At 41.3% G+C, this 18,456-nt stretch overlaps 1 protein-coding gene across 16 annotated transcripts in view; it reads right to left on the bottom strand.

Moving 5' to 3' along the window:
- SYNE1 (spectrin repeat containing nuclear envelope protein 1) overlaps nucleotides 1-18,456 on the bottom strand; it is a 527,413-nt gene that overhangs the window by 238,741 nt on the left and 270,216 nt on the right. For 15 of the 16 annotated variants that reach the window (XM_008007617.3, XM_073022337.1, XM_073022331.1 and 12 more), the window contains 8 exons: nucleotides 17,061-17,243; nucleotides 13,717-13,860; nucleotides 13,216-13,371; nucleotides 11,495-11,659; nucleotides 8,484-8,656; nucleotides 6,018-6,171; nucleotides 3,185-3,328; nucleotides 2,234-2,398 (listed from right to left, as the gene is read on the bottom strand). In XM_008007617.3, coding sequence (XP_008005808.3) covers nucleotides 2,234-2,398; nucleotides 3,185-3,328; nucleotides 6,018-6,171; nucleotides 8,484-8,656; nucleotides 11,495-11,659; nucleotides 13,216-13,371; nucleotides 13,717-13,860; nucleotides 17,061-17,243 — 1,284 coding nt within the window. The remainder of the gene's footprint in view (nucleotides 1-2,233; nucleotides 2,399-3,184; nucleotides 3,329-6,017; nucleotides 6,172-8,483; nucleotides 8,657-11,494; nucleotides 11,660-13,215; nucleotides 13,372-13,716; nucleotides 13,861-17,060; nucleotides 17,244-18,456) is intronic. The other variant, XM_073022334.1, reaches the window with a different exon arrangement.

Below are 18,456 nucleotides of genomic sequence, written 5' to 3'. Positions count from 1 at the left end.
GTTGCAATGACTTAAGTCTGCCATTGTAGTATGAAAAAAACCACAGATGATACATAAATAAATGGGTGTGGCTGCATTCCAATAATATTTTATTTAAAAATACAGACACTGTGGCCCTGGACAGTAGTTGACTGATTTATTAATCTTCTCAGCATCTTTTCCACACTTCATAAATAACCACTTTATCTATTATCCAAGTTAATATTCTATTAGATAAATTCTCATATATCCCAAATTTCAACTCTGTATTCTGAAGGAAAAACACGGCTCAATATTTAAATAAATATATATTTATATATAATATTACTAAAAATATAAAATATATATAACATAAATATGTGTATATAATATATTAAACATATTAAAATATATTAATATATTTAAAATATTATATAAAAAAATATATAAATTATATATGTTCTATGACCCAAACTAGGCCTTCAGGTTATACAGAATAATTTCTGAATATGGTCCACATGACTGGCCAATCCCCACACCATGTACACGCTACAGAACATCAGGATTCTGAAGAAATTCTGCTCTGTGGTTGTGGCATCACAATTCTCCACCACTGCTTCCTGTCACTAGCATCTTCCTTCCTTTTTAACCTTTGTGGTGGCTCACAATAGAAAATGTAAGAATTAATGCACGGTGAAATCATGGGGGAAGTTAGGTTTGCACCACTTAAATACTGGCTTAAGCGAAATATTTTCTTTTGACCAGAGCAACAGCAACATCTGCTGGTGATGGGTAACTATTGGCTTACTTCCTACACAAAAGCACAGGGCGCTCAGCATTTGCTTGCCAATGATGTTGGTAGTGTAGAACTAAGAAGGGTTATTTAAAGAAAATAGTCGATTTGAGTCAAATAAATTACAACAGCTAAACCTGTGAACTAGAACATCCTACTCTTTGGAGGCAGGATGGATGAGACCCGTAAGTAAGCTGAGGAAATTGTGACCCTTCTAACTTCTATTATTTACTTACTTCATGAGTAGACCGTATATTTAAACAAGATTTTCTTCCATTTAATCCTTACAACTCTGTGGATGAAATTGGGTCAGAGAAGTTCTCACTTGCCTGAAGTCACCTAGTGTTGGGTTCCCCCAAGGATTAGAGTCCCAACTTCCTAATCCCAACCCCATTCTCTTGACATTATACAATTTCCCAGACCTAACAGAAAAAGCCAGAAATTTTATATGTGACTAATAATCATGATGGTCCCTGGTTTTTCCACCTTGTCCAAGCTGTAGGTAAAACTTACCCAATCCTGAACCAATTCTGATCCGGGCTAATAGCACATTTGTAAGTTCCAACACATCACTGGTGGGACATAAAGTGATCTCACTGGCCTTTCTCCATCTTCTGCTGTTTGTTTTGTACATGGCGGCCCCTTCTTGGTGAACTTCCTTGATTCCTACCTACTCCTTAAGGTAAGATTATGGGCCCTTCTTTGAGGCTACCATAAGATTCCTTACATTCATCTGTTAATATCCTCACCACATGCTTTATAATCATCTTTCTATGGGTTTGTGTTCCTCATCAGATTTCGAGTTCCTTGAAGGCAGAAATCATATCTTAATCACCTTTACCTGAAGTAGCTAGCAAAGTATGTGTACTGTTTTAAGTGCCCAGTAAATACTGAATGAGTAAATAAGTATATAGGTTATGACCACTTTTTCCACCATGTCTGACTTCTCACCATGAATTATGGCCTGCTGGCCTGGGCACAAACACTTCTTTTTTTTTTTTTTTGGCTTCTCTAATTCCTTCTTCTAGAATTCTGAGCCCAAACCTGTACCATCAACAATGTGGCAAGTTTTGCTTAAAACCACATGGCTCAATACATTGCCACTAGTTTGACTTCATGTCACCGTCTAATGCTTTCTGCTGCTGTTCCCCACATCTGGTTTGATCCCTTAGGGAGAAACAGGCAGGTAGGCCAGACAACCCCATCGATTGGATCTCCAGCCATTCTTGTCAGGGCCACCCTAGCAGCTCTATGAGTTCCCCAAGTGCTAGTCCTGCCCTATCTAAATTGCTACAAAATGATGTCAACTAGCACATACTACTGAGGTCTCAGAATGTTCTTGATCAGACCTTATGGGGATTGCACTTAATGTGTATCAGCTAGCCACTGGGCTCAAGGTTTCTATTAACTTCCTATTGCTTAAAATAATAATTCCATATTCAGAATGAAGATTCCTTTGTTTTAGGATAAAGGAGGCTTTACCTGAAGATCACGCAATGTTGTCTCATGAGTGTGGGCATCACCTTCAAGAACTGAATACTGGTCGAGCTTTTCTTGTTCTTGCCCCAACCAAACTTCAAATGCCTTTAGGTCTCTCTGATACTCTTGGTGCAGGCGGACAAGTTTTTCAGACTTGGTTACGGCTTCCTATAATTAGCATTTACAATAATGAAGATAGGAACACATTACTTTATAAAGCATCAATGTGCTGTAATTCACTTTTGTAATTTTAGAAAAGTACAGTTATTGAGACATTGGAATATGAGTTATTTCTTAGAATCATGAATCTTCAAGATTTATGTAAAAATATAAAAACCTAATATTTCAGGAATAAATGCATTATTAATTATTTTGTTGAATTAACTACATGATCTCTGAACACCTTATACAATGTAACAGACAGATTAAAAAATGAATTCACTTTACTAATTTCATAAAAATTCACTTTTGCTAATAAAGAAAATTGAAATTCTTATATTGTGCCTTAAATGAGGATTTGGACTTACTGTGGATTTAATTTTCCACAGAGGAATGTGCTCTGAAAAAGCATATTTATTTTCTTTGTGAGGACTAAATGAAGAATGATAAATACTATCAGTGATTATTTCCCACCTTAGAAAACTCTCACGATCAGACATACTAAGGCATTTATGAGTCTTCATTATGAAGCTATCCAGAACTTTTTAAAAATTGGTACATTTCTAGGAATTTTTTGTTGAAAATTATCTTCCTTTCATAGCTTTCATAATACCAACAATATTTGAAGGTTTTTGTTTGGTTTTGCCAGTAATACCTTTAAAATATTAAAAATTCATTTTGCATTTGTTCTGTTTTCCCAAGCCTGTCATTCTTGAAAATAAATGAGTCTTTAAAGGAGCACAGCTCCAAACACTCCCCTTGTGGTGAATCTACAAGGAAAGTGCTTTGCCGTACCTTGGCCCTCTCTTGGATGACTCTGTATCGTTCCTGTAGATCCTGGAGTTCTAGCTGGGTGACATAGTGTTCGGTCATGCCAGCCCCTTTGACTTCGATGGTCTCCAGTAAGCTGCTGTAACTCAGCACTTCTTCATTTAATAACTAGAGAGCATTTAAGAAAAATAAAGTGGTTACCCTTGCACCATCACATCAATGACATGTTAAAACCAAGATATTGTAACTGTACAGTTGACAAGTGACCTCCAGTTACCCATTCGTCCATTCCCCCATCTATTTATCTATTTGACACAGATATATGTGTGAATGCATGGAGTGTGTGTGTGTGTGTGTGTGTATGTGTGTGTATTTTATGTCTGGTCCAGAACTTTCTCTAAGATATGAATTCCCAATTAATGACTTTATGTTTCTACTTTAACATTTCAAACTGATTATGACCAGAAATAGACCCCTGATGTTCACCCCATCCCTATTTTACCCCAGCCTCCCATGAAACCCCCTTCTCTTTCCATCTCTTTTCAAACAGCAAATGCCATGACCTCCCACCCAGCCGGTCAACCCAGAACATGGGAATTGTTTCAGCATCTTCTCTAGCTCTCTGTCCTCTTAAACCATTCGGAAATCCAGTTAGCTCTACCTTCTTTTATACCGTGACATCTGTCCCCACATCTCCTGCAAACTCCCCAGCCCAGGCTGCCCTCCTCTTTCACTTGGACTTTGCAGTAGTCTCCCAGGCAGATTCCTGGCCACCAGTTCTTTCCCTGTCCCTTATGTCATGCTCCACACAGCAGTCTAAGTGATATAATGTCTTGCAATTAAAAGTTGAATCATGTCGCTCCTCAGTTTAAAACCTGGATTATCTTCCCAATGCTGCCAGGATCAAGAGGAAAATCCTCAGAGCAGCTGACATGGCGATGGAGGATCAGGCCCTGTCTCTCCATCAAACTCCCCTCGCAGCCCCTCCCTGCCTGCTCTCTGCCCCAACAACACCTGCCTTTCTCCTCGCAGCTCCCCATTGCAACAGGATGTTTCCCTCCACCGGGCCTGAGGACCCGCTGTTTATTCTATCTAGAATGCTGGTTCCTCAACTCCTCCCCAGGCTCATTTCTCTGCCTTAAATTCTTTAGTGCATCGACTAAATGTCTGCTGTTTCAGAGAAGCCTTTCCTGTCCCTCTCCCCTGGCCTCAAACAACTGTATGAACCTTTTCAAAATTACTTTCTCTCACACCACACCACTTTTTTTCTTCATAGTACTCAGCAGTTATAATTATTTATTTGTACATTTATTACTGAGTGAATGCATCCCCACTAATGTACGCTTGACTGTTTTTACTGCTAGAATCAGGCACAATGCCTGCATGTAGCAATTTCTCAATGAATGTTGATTGAATAGATGAAGAATCCAATTAATTAAGCAATTAATTAATGCAGGTATTTATGAAGCAGATAATTATAATTATATTAATTTACGGATGCACAAATGAGCCCCAGAAACATTAAGTACCTTGGCACAGGTCACATAAGATCATTTACTCATTTAAATAACTTTTACTCAGCATGTGATCTATGTCAGACAGAGAGCCAAGTGTTGAGGATATGAAGAAAATTAAGCATCTCTATCCACTGAAGGAGAGGGACATGCAAATATGTATCCTATGAAATTGATAAAGAGCTTTGAACCAAGGGCTAAGAGAGAACAGGACAATGAATCAAGCCTGAGCGGTGGTGGTGTAGCATAACTAAAAAGACTTCAAAATTCATTCGGAAAGATCAGTAGGAGGTTGTCAGGGGCAGAGACAGAGCAAGGACCTTCTGTAAAAAGGGAAGAGATTATGCAAAGGCACAGAACTGTGAAGACTGCGGCATATTTGGGAGACAGTGTGAGATTCAGCAAGGCTGGAGAGCACAAGGGAGGAGGCTGGGAGCACGAAGGAAAGGAGCATGGCAGAGGAGCCCATTTCCATTCTTACAAACCAGGTGAGGGAGATTGAGCTTATACTGTAGACAATGGGAAGCCAACACAGGACCTCAGGCTGGAAGTGAGACATTCATCTTTATAGGAGATAACAATAGATAGAGGCAAGAAACAAGGTGAAAAATCAGGAATCTGTTCCAGTTCAGGTGAAGAGGATGGATCAGTAGAACCTAGTGCCTGATGCAATGAGAAAGAAGGCACTGGGAGTAATGAGGCTTCCAATGTAATATATTCAGGGTGAGGTGACACAAATGAGCAGAAATAGAGAATGTGAGAGGTTAAAGGATTTCTGTGTAGAAGATCATAAGTGCTGTTTAGGACAATGGTAAGGGGGTGAAGGAACAGGCTGTCCAATGATCATGCCCTGGAGTGAGGTTGCAGCTGTAAACCAAAGGACTATAAAACTTCATGTTTAAATACTACTGTCAAAAAGTTTTAAGAACATGCCATTATTTATTTATTTTAAAAATCTTTCCATGTAGTACTGTACTAATATAAGCATTATAACAAATGCACAAAAAATAACACAAAAGGATGTGATTAAAAAAAGAAAGACTTCCTAACGATGAGCAGGCTGAAGACATTAATAGGTATTTCATGGTGCTACATTTTCAATGGTTTGTATTATAAAACATGGGTCTACATGGTTTTCCTGCAAGGGAAAATTTTTACTCACTAATAAAATAACCACAAATGAAATTCCAGTTTAAGAAGGCTTTAGAAATTATACTATAAGCCCCAAACATAATTTGGTTACGTGCACAGTCCCAGCATACACATAATCCCATTTTTGTCTGACTGTGGCATTCTAAAGAAGCCTGTAAGAAAACAAATGGAATCTGGAATCCAGCTCTCACCTTGGCTTTTCCGAGCATACTTATTTTATCCCGCAGCTCCGCATGCTGCCTTTCTGATTCATTTAGGTTGGCTTCCATACTGTCCATCCAACCGGAGAACTGTCGAACATCATCCTGGTAACTTGTCCATTTTGAGAGAGCTCCTTCAAGTTGACTGCGAGGGATTTGAAAGGACAATAAATCCACATTGACAATCCTTAGGACTCTAAAATCTGTCATTGTGTTGGCTCCATCCACTCCAGTCAGCAAGGGGTCAAGAGAAGCTGACTTGGGAGTGAGCAGGCTACCCAGGGCTTAACGACACTGAGTCCAGGTGTGAAGGGCAGCCTCAGGAAGCAAGGGACATTTAACCCCAGGCCAATATGCAAAAACATGGAACTGGCTATCAACTCAAGAGTCAGCAGCTAGGGGGACAGCAGACACTGAGAGAGGTTCAAAGGCAAAACTGGGAGAGATCCCCTGAGTGGGTCTTTTCTGGAGCCAAAGCCCTGAGCAGGGAGAGAAGCAACACTTAACTCTATCAAACTGAGCAGGACATTCAGAGCAGGAGAGAAGAATAAGTACAGTAACCACCCTGCGTGAGATTAAAAATCAGAAAATCACAATGAAATAAAAGGATAATATTTCCTGACTTGGTCTAAATAGTAAAACTTAATTATTTCTCTTAGAGATAAGTTAAGCACTTCTCTTGTCTAAACACACACATGCTTTTTTTTTTTTTTTGAGACACAGTCTCGCTCTGTTACTCAGGCTGGAGTGCAGCGGCATTATCTCGGCTCCCTGCAAGCTCCGCCTACTGGCTTCATGCCATTCTCCTGCCTCAGCCTCCCGAGTAGCTGGGACTACAGGCGCCCGCCACCACACCTGGCTAATTTTTTTTGCACTTTTAGTAGAGACGGGGTTTCACTGTGTTAGCCAGGATGGTCTCGACCTCCTGACCTTGTGATTCACCCACCTCAGCCTGTCAAAGTGCTGGGATTACAGGCATGAGCCACCACGCCCGGCCTACACATGCTATATTTTAAATTCCATTAATCATTTCTGCCTAGTTGTACTACCAGGTTTTGGGTCCTTTTGCAGCAGAAACTAGAAGTGCTCCATCCATCCACACCCCCAGATCACACCACTGCAGCACAGGGCCAACTGGACTTCTGATTGCTCCTAGATCTCTTAGCCTGAAGACATTCTCTAGTCCCTGATGTACTCGCAGTTTGAGGGCAATGTAGGCAAGAAGGGCAGGGGAGCCTCACCCTTAGGGGCAGCCCTCAACTGCTCTTCTAATTCACAGGAGTTTGTTTCCAAATACCCCAGATCCCCTGCCCTTGGATGGGATAACTGAGGCTCACACTGTGTACCAGCTCCCAGCATTGCCTGACTGGATTAAGTTGCAGTTGCTCACAATGATGGGCAACGTGCTTGATAACATACTGATACGGTTAGGCTCTGTGTCTCCACCCAAATATCATCTTGAATTATAGTTCCCATAATCCCCACATGTCATGGAAGGGACCCAATGGGAAGTAACTGCATCATGGGGGCAGTTTCCCCCATGCTGTTCTTGTGATAGTGAGTGAGTTCTCATCAGATCGGATGATTTTATAAGGGGCTTTTCCCCCTTTGCTCAGCACTCGTCTCTCTTGCTGCCATGTGAAGAAAGACGTGTTTGCTTCCCCTTCCGCCATGATTGTAAGATTCCTGAGGCCTTCCCAGCGATGTGGAACTGTGAGTCAGTTAAACCTCTTTCCTTTATAAATTACCCGATCTCAGGAATGTCTTCATAGCAGCGAGAGAAAGGGCTAATACAACACCCTTTATTTACTGCCCTCCCCCTGCCTGCTATTTCTTTCCCACTCCTCTATTTGTATTTCTTGGGTTTACCTACCATGTCCACTACTTGGTTTTAATCCCTATATTTTTACATTATGAATCTTTTTTTTGTATTTTTATGTTAGCAAGAACAACAAAAAGAAACATGCATTTTTAGTTATATTAACATGTAGGCACAGTATTCAGGTCAATCTAAATGTGACATTACATCTGCCAGTTTCTTTTGTTCTAATAAGAGAAAAGAAATAAAAAGAAAGAGGAATCGAAGGAAAAGGGAGGAAGGAAGGAAGGAAGGAAGGAAGGAAGGAAGGAAGGAAGGAAGGAAGGAAAGAAGGATGGAAGAAAGGAAAGAAGGTAAGGAGGGAGGGAGGGAGAAAGGAGAGAGGGAGGGAGGGAGGGAGGGAAGAAAGGGGAGGGGAGGGGAGGGAAGGGAAGGGAAGGGAAGGGAAGGGAAGGGAAGGGAAGGGAAGGGAAGGGAAGGGAAGGGAACAGAAGGGAAGGGAAGGGAAGGGAAGGGAAGGGAAGGGAAGGGAAGGGAAGGGAAGGGAAGGGAAGCCAGCCACAGGAATGGTCTGTTCAGTAGTATTATATTGATTTTTTGTAGTAGCTTCCCCAGTGCTTGGTTGTAGTTTCCCTGACCTTTTACAACGAATCCCTGCAGACAAAAGGGAGGCCCACATATCCTTCACACTCTGCAGCTGCTGTTGAATCGTGGGAATGCCTTCTGGAGAGGTATTCTGAAGGACAGATTCTCCCCTGGTCACTATCATTTTCATCTGAATCTCTTTTTCCTGTTTGACTGATAATAGAGCCTGTGAAAACAAATACAGAAGTCCTTTGTCATTTGTATGTTTAACATTTCTGGCTTTAAATATTGCAGAGCTCCTAAAGATCACAGAATAATATGCAATTGTATCCAGCCCTGGAGCTCCCAGTCGGCTGAGATGGAGGGTGGGGAAGTGGCTTGCTGGTGAGTGCCAGTCACCAGCTACCCGCGGGTTTTTACTAAGTGGCCTTGGTGTTGAAGGTCTCCAGTCTTCTCTGAATAATCCCTTCCTTCCAGTGAAGTTTTACTTTACTGGTTTTAACAAGGGAAAAATACAGTACAGTAGAATTCATGATTTCTCAAAGGTTATAGGATGAAATTTATAACATGTATAAATTCTATAAATTTTGAGAAATTTATGGTCTCTACAACAAAAAAGTCTACAGAAATTGATTATACATTTCATGTTCTTCATAAGCACTATTCTTTTTTTCTTTTTTTGAGATGGAGTCTCGCTCTGTCACCCAGGCTGGAGCGCAGTGGCCAGATCTCAGCTCACTGCAAGCTCCGCCTCCCGGGTTCACACCATTCTCCTGCCTCAGCCTCCCAAGTACCTGGGACTACAGGTGCCCGCCACCTTGCCCGGCTAGTTTTTTGTATTTTTTAGTAGAGACGGGGTTTCACCATGTTAGCCAGGATGGTCTCGATCTACTGACCTCGTGATCTGCCCGTCTCGGCCTCCCAAAGTGCGGGGATTACAGGCTTGAGCCACCGCAAGCACTATTCTTTTTCTATGTGAGAAGGAAGTTTTTTCTTTCGATTTTTTAGAGACAGAGTCTATCTTTCTCTCCCAGGCCTCAGTGCAGTGGTGTAATCAGTTCACCTCAAACCCCTGGGATCAAGTGATCCTTCCAGCTCAGCCTCCCTGATAGCTGGGACTACAGGCACATGCCACCATGCCCAGCTAATTTAAATGTTTTTTTTGTTTTTTTTTTTTTTTTTGTAAAGATGAGGTCTCAGTATGATGACCAGCCTGCTGTTGAACTCCTGGGCTCAAGCAATTCTCCCACTTCAGTCTCCCAAAGTGCTGGGATTATAAGTGTGAGCCACTGTGCCCAGCCAGAAGGAAGTTTTAATTCCAAGTTATAAAACTGATAATGTCACCTAAAAGACAAAGCTTCATCTCTCTTTATAACGTGGTTCTTGACAACTTCCAAAACCTCAGCTTCAGCCACCCATTGCCACCAGTTTCTGCTGTGGCAATAAGGAACTGGTAGCAATATCTCACACACTAAGCTGTTCTTTCCTCTGGCTTTTCTTCACACTTTTCCACTCTCTGCCACCACTCCCAAGTCTCCACCAGGTTATCTTTGCCAAAATAATTCCCCTATCATTCTTAAAAACTCGGTTTTGGCTGGCTCACATCTGTAAAATCAGCACTCTGGGAGGCCGAGGCGGGCGGATCATCTGAGGTCAGGAGTTCGAGACCAGACTGATCAACATGGAGAAACCCTACTAAAAATGCAAAATTAGCCGGGCGTGGTGGTGCATGCCTGTAATCCCAGCTACTCGGGAGGCTGAGGCAGGAGAATCGCTTGAACCCGGGAGGCAGAGGTTTTGGTCAGCTGAGATCACACCATTGCACTCCAGCCTGGGCAACAAGAGCAAAACTCCATCTAAAACAAAACAAAACAAAAACCAAAAACAAAAGAAAAACTTGGTTTATGGCAGGGTGCAGTGGCTCACACCTATAATCCCGGTACTTTGGGAGGCCGAGGCAGGAGGATTGCTTAAGTTCAGGAGTTCAAGACCAGCCTAGGCAAGAAGGCAAGACTCTGTCTTAATTTTATTAAAAAAAAAAAATTTAAACCCCACATAACTCGGTTTACTTATCACACTTCCTTTTTTTTTTTTTTTTTTTTTTTGACATGGAGTCTCACTCTGTCACCCAGGCCGGAGTGCAGTGGCGCGATCTAGGATCTAGGCTCACTGCAAGCTCTGCCTCCTGGGTTCACGTCATTCTCCTGCCTCAGCCTCCCGAGTATCTGGGACTACAGGAGACTGCCACGACGCCTGGCTAATTTTTTGTATTTTTAGTAGACACAGGGTTTCACCATGTTAGCCAGGATGGTCTCGATCTCCTGACCTTGTGATCCACCCTCCTCGGCCTCCTAAAGTGCTGGGATTACAGGCGTGAGCCACCGTGCCCAGCAACCTATCACACTTCCTAAGAAACCTGTCCCAACTTTCAACCCCATCCCTCCTGCATGGTTCCACTCCTGTGTGTGTCTATAACACCATAAGCACATCTATATCTGTGGTTATTATCTTCTGTATTTCGACCTCCAACCTCAGACAGTAAAATCCTTGAGGAAAAATACTACGTTATTCACCTTTGATTCCCTGGAGTCAAGATGCAGTGCCAGTCTCCTAGAAGGCACCCGGTATACAAATGAATAAAGATTTCTTGTTTTCATCGCAAATGCAAAATTGAACTCATATCTTGGGATGGGAGGAGAATTGGCTAAATACAGGAAGACAAGTGAGTTGAAAAAGATGGAAAATGTTTTGCCCTATAAAATGTCTCCTCAAAATATTTTCCCATCATAAATATGTCTGTGATCTAATTTAAAACTAGCCTCTTAACAAGTGATCACACAAGTAATCACATTTGGGCTTTATCATTTTTTGGAAAATATCTGGGGTCAGATGATTCAGGAATTCTCTGGCATGTCCACCCAAGGCAGACAGGGTTACACTCACAAAGCATCTGAGATTTCTCAAGGAGAGAAGGCGACATCATCACTCCAGGTGGATGGAGACGGGAATTTTTGAGAAAAACAAATTCCGTAGGTTGGAGATATTTCTATCTAAAGATGCACACCTCAAGCTTGAGTGTCCTGCTGTCCAGCACACTTTTGTCGGACGTCGGGTGGCAGTACGAATCCAGCATGTGAATCGCATCTGTCATCCAGTCTTGTAATTCTTTAATCCCGAGAGAGAACTGATTGTGTTCTGCAACGATTCTATCCAGCCTTGACACTTTCTCCTGGAAATGACAGAAACATTTTTCGAGCTGTCCATCCCGCAGAGACAAATTGTAAAGCTAACAGTTTGTTTGAAACAATGGCAATCAGTCATGGCTTCATACGCTGCCAGATACGAGGCAAGTCTGGCCCAATTCTACGAGATATGTCAAAGATCTTTCTAAATCATAAAACGGTTAGAAAAACTGGCTCAAAAGCAAGAAAAAGTTACAATTATATGCCTCTCCAATTCTTTATGACTATCATGATTATTTTAAATCAGTAAAATTTCTCCCTAATGCCTTGTCTGGGAGACTGGTCAAAGTAGTTTCTAACTTCCACATATGCCATTGGGCTCATCTGACACTACAACCCACATGACCTACATTGTAGCCAGGGTTCTAAAAAAAATAATCTGAGATTTTTGTAATATCTCTAAATTTTAAAACTTGGGACTGTCCGTGTGGTTTTGCATATTAATTATAGGTCAATCTAACACAGTGAAGACTTTACAAGAATAATCTACAGCTCTCGAAACATTCATATATCGATTACTTTTGGTATCTAAGTAAATACAAAGGAATCGAAAGATGTTCTTCATTCATTCTAAGATGATTCATTCCTTATCTTAACTTAGATATGTGCCAGATTTTATAAAGACAACAAAAGTGACATTCATAGAATAAACATGGGTGTAAACATAGACTATTTACTTCCAGACCTAAGCTAGTGTGACTGCCTCAGTGATGTGTATTGAAGACCCAAATCAACAGACCCTGTAAGTCCACACTTACAGAATAGATGAGGCCAAATTAAAGATCAAATTATACCGGGGTCCCTATATTCTAACACCTGAAATTTCAAAATCTAGGAAACAAAGGTTGTAAGCCACATAAAGCTCAAGATAGGCCTGCACCACACAGTTCAAAATGGGTCTATGTTATACTGGCTGAATGCTCTAAATGAAGTTGTAGTAGGATTCCATTTGTTTTCTTCTAAGCTATTTGAAAAGAGATTTAATCAGTTGTCTGAACCATTGCCAATTTTGAGCTCTGCTCTAGAATCTGAACTGAAACTCTCAATCAACACATTCTTGACTACTATATAATTAATGCACAGATTCAGATGATTTTTTTTAGAAATACCACTATATATACTTTAATAAAATTTAAACTGTTTAGAATTCATGTTTTTCTAAAGCAATTTAATCTGGGCTTCTTTAGAACAAAGGCTCTGAGCTTTGCTGTATGTTTATGATTTGAATCTTCCAAATCGAAGCTCTGGGGAACATATCATTTCAGTATTAAAAGGAATATCTTAAGCAATAATGAAGACTGGAAGTCCCTTCAATTTTTGAAACCTGTTTCGGCCTTTTCAGAGAGCCACATCAAGCTGATGCAACAAGAGTGATGAACTCAGATTGCAAGGCGAGGCAAACAGCACACACGCCCCTTACTGCTGACCTGGAGACCCACACTGTTGGCAGGTCAGGACGCAATGCACACCCCGCAGAACCTGCTGCAACTCCAGTTTTGCAACATCAGTATCACACTCACACACAGCACGTGCCAGGCGTTACCTTTGTTAAATTGCTTAGCGCTAGATACTGAGAAGATAGCTGCGAAACTCTGTGCCTAAAGCTCTTGCTGGCAGCTTGTCCTTCCCACAGCTGCTGAGCTTTCTCTTTCAGCCTGTTGAGCTGAGGCTCGTAGCAGTGTATTTCCTCAAGGACAGACTGAAAAGCACAAGCAAGTTACTATTCAGAGGCTGGGGAAAAGCACATCGCGGACGAAGCTTTGGCCCGGAGAACATGGAAATCAACACTGGCAGGCCGTCCATGTACTCTGGAGGCTTTGTTATCTCCAATCTACACACCGTGGAGCACAAATCATGGAAGGAGACAAATCATACTTCCAAGGAAAGTCAGAAAACATAAAATCCACCAGCAATGGGGAAAGAACACATTACATCTCACGGCGGCACAGTCTAACTCAAGGGTGCTGAGCATGCATCTGTGGAATCGACAGAGGACGGGACAAAGACACGGTCAGATGGGGATCTGGGGAGGGGGGTTCATCACCTGGAGCTTCTGCTGCTCCCTCCTCTTTGCCGGCAGATCATAGAGGCGATTGCTGCTTTCATGGACCAACTTCTCAGTTTTACTCAGCCAGTCCTGGATAGGCTCAGCGCTTACTTCAAAGTCTTTCATTTGGATCTTTAGATTCTGCAAGGTTTTAGACAGTGTCCAGGACAAGAAAATATTTTAATAGCAAGTCCAAGGTCCTTCACTTGGCATTCAAAGTCCACCCAGGCTGAGCGCAGTGGCTCACGCCTGTAATCCCAGCACTTTGGGTGGCCAAGGTAGGCAGACAGCTTGAGCTCAAGAGTTCAAGACCAGCCTGGGCAACATGATGTGACCCCGTCTCTACTAAAATACAGAAAATTAGCCAGCTGTGCTGGCAGGTGCCTGTAATCTCAGCTACTCAGGAGGCTGAGGCAGGAGAATTGCTTGAACCCAGGACGTAGAGCTTGTAGTGAGCTGAGATTGTGCCACTCTACTCCAGCCTGGGCGACAGAGGGTGACTCTGTCTCAAAAACATCCACAAAAAAAACAAAGTCTGCCCCAAAGTCTGAAACATTCCATCTTTTACCTTGGCACAAATACATTTTTTGAACATCCTTTAAGAACTTTTTAGGGTTCTCCTTTGGAAAATAGAATTTTTACCCCCTAACATTCCAGCCCACTTCTGAGATCACACCCATTTCTCAACTTCCAGAGCATTTGTTGTCTATGCCATGCCTATATACTTCATCATAGACTAGGTTGGATTGTGAATTTTCATCTGATGCAGATATGCCTTGTCTCCAAAACTAGACTGCAAGCTCCATGAGGGGAGTGCCCCGGTCTGATACTTCCTGAGACACACCATAGTACCTTACAGGAATGTAAAGAAATGTTAGTCAACATTTGGTTGATTTTCATTAATGGGGGTACGAGAAATAGCATATTCATGTAGTTTACATGCTTATGTTGTTAATAAATAATTTATTCTGATTTATAAAGTGATAAGAAATACTAAATAATGTTATGTGCTTATCACATAAGAATATCATAAATACTTTCACAGTTACTATGTAGTACCCTAGGTGTAAAATGTGTTTGATAAAGTTTTATGTGGTACTGTTTAACTTTAGCAAAGGCGTCTGCATCTACTGTGTCTTTCTTATAAAGTGGTAGGTGGATGTGAATGTGAATTTGTTATTTATGTTACACTGTGAGTCAACTAAAGGCTATAAAAACAACCAGTACTTTAGGTAGTTTTGTCCGAGAGGGAATACACAAAGGTTAGCTGAAAAATCTAAGTGGCAAGAGCTAATGACGCTTATGAGAGAAAAGCTGAAGGTTCCACCTGTATCTGGTCTGGGATATCTACAGTATGGGGAAAATCACATCTGCCTTACTCACCTCTGACGGAGATGGGTTAGCTGTAAGAATCCTTTGAAAAGTTAGTATCTCACAAATGTAAAATACCAAAATAACTTCTGGAGTATTCTACTAAAATTTAGGTTGCATGAAGGCAGGGACTTGGTTCTGTTTTATTCTCTGCTATAGCCCCAGAGCCTAGACTAGTCCTTCACAAATAGAAGATGCTCAACAAATATTTGCGGAATAATTAAATTCATAAATTCAAGGTGTTTCCATCTTCCTGCTACTGGGGTCTCATGGGGCCACTTGATACGGTTTGGCTGTGTCCCCACTCAAATCTCATCTTGAATTGCAGTTCCCATAATCCCCATGTGTCTTGGGAGGGAACCGATGGGAGGTAATTGAATCATGGGGTGGTGACCCCCATGCTGCTGTTCTCCTGATAGTGAGTTCTCACGAGATCTGACGGTTTTATAATGGGCTTTTCCTGCTTTTGCTCATACTTCTACTTCCTGCCACCAATTGCTTCCCCTTCTGCCATGATTGTAAGTTTCCTGAGGCCTCCCCAACCCTGCAGAATTGTGAGTCGATTAAACCTCTCTCCTTTATAAATTACCCAGTCCTGGGTATGTCCTCAGAGCATTGTGAGAATGAACTAATATGCCACAAAACAGGGCAAATGGGGGACCATGATCAGAAATTTAGGTTTTAAAAGAAAGGAGATGAGAGGGGAGGGGAAGGGGATGGGAGGAGAGAGGAGGGGTGAGGAAGCGGGAGAGGGAGGAATAAGGAGACAGGAAGGGGAGATGAGGAGAGGGGAGGGGAAGGCAGGGAAGGGAAAGGAAAGGACAGGACAGGACAGGCAAGGCAAGGCAAGGCAAGGAAAGGAAGAGAAAGGAAAGGAAAGGAAAAGAAAGGAAAGGAAAGGAAGAGAAAGGAAGGGAAAAAGGAAAGGAAAGGAAAGAATCAAAACAGATAGACAGATACCTACTCTGAGGGGAACAGCAGATTAAGAAAACAGGCAATTCATGACCCACTCACCCACTCTTGGGCACCTCTTGAACTAGATAACCTTGTAATCAATGCTAAATATGCTACACTCAACAGCTGATGCCCCCCAGGTCAGACCACATAGCATTAATGATTCCTGAAGGATTAAGGAAACATTTCTAGGCACAATGGTTATCACTCTGTTAAATGGAGGGTGCTGGCCATGAAAAAACAGTCACCATTACAAAAGAGAGACCAATGGTCTTGGATCAGGAAAGAATTGAGGAAATACACATTTTCTCTTACTGAATATTATTTCTCTATCATTATCTTTTTCCAACCTTCATCAATAATGATCATAAGCAAATGAAGGATATATTCTGCCAAAAAGTGTTTTAAAAGGAAAAGATACCGTCTATGTCTCTAAATTTTCCTCTGAAAGAAGAGTCGATACATAAAATAGATAATCTCAGAAGAAAAAAAATAATTATATTGCGGCAGTAACTATTTAATGGTTATAATAGATTCATCTTCTATTGTGTCTGGAAAAAATAAATTATATAAACATTGTTTCTGCATACTTAATACCTAAAAACCTACTACCTGGTATTTGCATTAGTTATAATATACACACTCATCTGTAACATTTTGTGGCTTATATAGATATTCTTGTTCATTCTCCTAGACCACCTTCCAGAATTGAGGCAGTTCACATGAAAGGCTAAGTGTTCTGCTGAAATGTAAAACTGACTGTCCCTGCTGGGAGATTGCAAGGGCAGGTCAGTGACAAGAGACCCTAACATGCAAGAAGCTACTTAATTCTTCAGGGAGGCTCCCACTTCTAGCATTGGGCTATATCTTACTGTCAGCCCTTTGTCCTCTTACGTTCAGAGAGGGAGTGACCAAAATCATTGACACGGGGACTTTGATATACAGAAACTGTGGTTTCACTAACAACAGCAATAACAAATAACACATAATATTTCCATGTGGTTGGCTACATATACCTCCAGAGCAGATTCTTTTTGGTGGAGATTTGAATGAAAATTTTTCCAATCTTCTTTTGCACCTGAAACTTTGGCCTGGATCCCTTTCGCTTTCTCTTTGGTCAGCAGGGTACTCAGAAGTTCCCCTTTGGACAGCATCACGTTTAGCTTGTGCTGACCATTTTCACTTTCTGACAAAAACTCCTATAAAAGAAAATATAGAATTAGGCATAATAAAAATGTTCTGTGTTGTTTCTATTATTTCTTTTCTTTTCTTTCTTTCCTTCTTTTTCTTTTTTTTTTTTTTTTTTTTGGTGAGATAGAGTCTTGCTCTGTCGCCTAGGCTGGAGTGCAGTAGTGCGATCTCGGCTCACTGCAACCTCCGCCTTCTGGGTTCAAGCAATTCTCCTGCCTCAGCCTCCTGAGTAGCTGGGACTACAGGTGCGTGCTACTGCACCCAGATAATTTTTTTGTATTTTCAGTACAGACGGGGTTTCACCATGTTGGCCAGGATGGTCTTGATCTCCTGACCTCATGATCCACCTGCCTCAGTGTCTCGAAGTGCTGGGATTACAGGCGTAAGCCACCATGCCCGCCCTCTATTATTTCTTAATAAAGTCAAAGAAAAGGAAATAAACTCTTTTTATTGTATATGTTAAATGACCCAAGTCATCCTTTAATAGTCAAATTGCAAACTACTTTATCTACTAAATTCTGACTTGTCTCAAAAAGGTGGTGAGCTATCTCATAAAATATTAAAAATTTGATAAAAATAAACAGGAGAAGAAATGAAGACCAAGGGAAAATAAGAGTTGTAAAATAGAATAAACTCTGGCTAAGACTCGTTTACAAAACAAATGCTTTGTAGTTCCATATAGTTGGTGGAGCTGGATTATGACTTTGGCTCTGAGGATCCTAGCTGCCAAAGTAAAAGAGTAAACACAACCAGGGACAAGACTCATAGAGCCCACAGGATAAAAACACACCATCTACTCAGCAGAAGCACAATTCTCTCTAGGAAAAGACAGGAGATGAATTTCCGTGGGGAATCTTATTGAAATAAATGCTATTAAATGGAGCAGATTACATTATTAGTAGTGGCTTACAAAAAAACAACAAGAGAGAGTTTCATAGGGTTGTCCTTATGAGGACAAAGTGTAGTTTAATAAAGTGTAGCTACGATATATACTTTTCCCTTCACGTGGCTAGATCTCAAAGAATAGTCTTCCTCTAGAAAAAATGGGTAGATTCTGTATTCTACAGTTAATTCTCAATAATATTTTCAAGTGCTAAAGAAGAAATTGAAAGCACAAGCTCAAAGTTATTCTGACAAGAAACAGAAGCACAGATATTCTGTTGTAGATTTTGATTAAAGAAACTCTGCCAGGACGTGTGTCTTAACGGATGGCCACCCCTG

The sequence above is a fragment of the Chlorocebus sabaeus genome, chromosome 13 (genome assembly GCF_047675955.1).
Source record: "Chlorocebus sabaeus isolate Y175 chromosome 13, mChlSab1.0.hap1, whole genome shotgun sequence".
Classification (NCBI taxonomy): Eukaryota; Metazoa; Chordata; class Mammalia; order Primates; family Cercopithecidae; genus Chlorocebus; species Chlorocebus sabaeus.
The sequence above is the reverse complement of the archived record's forward strand: the minus strand, read 5'-3'. Positions and strand labels throughout refer to the sequence as shown.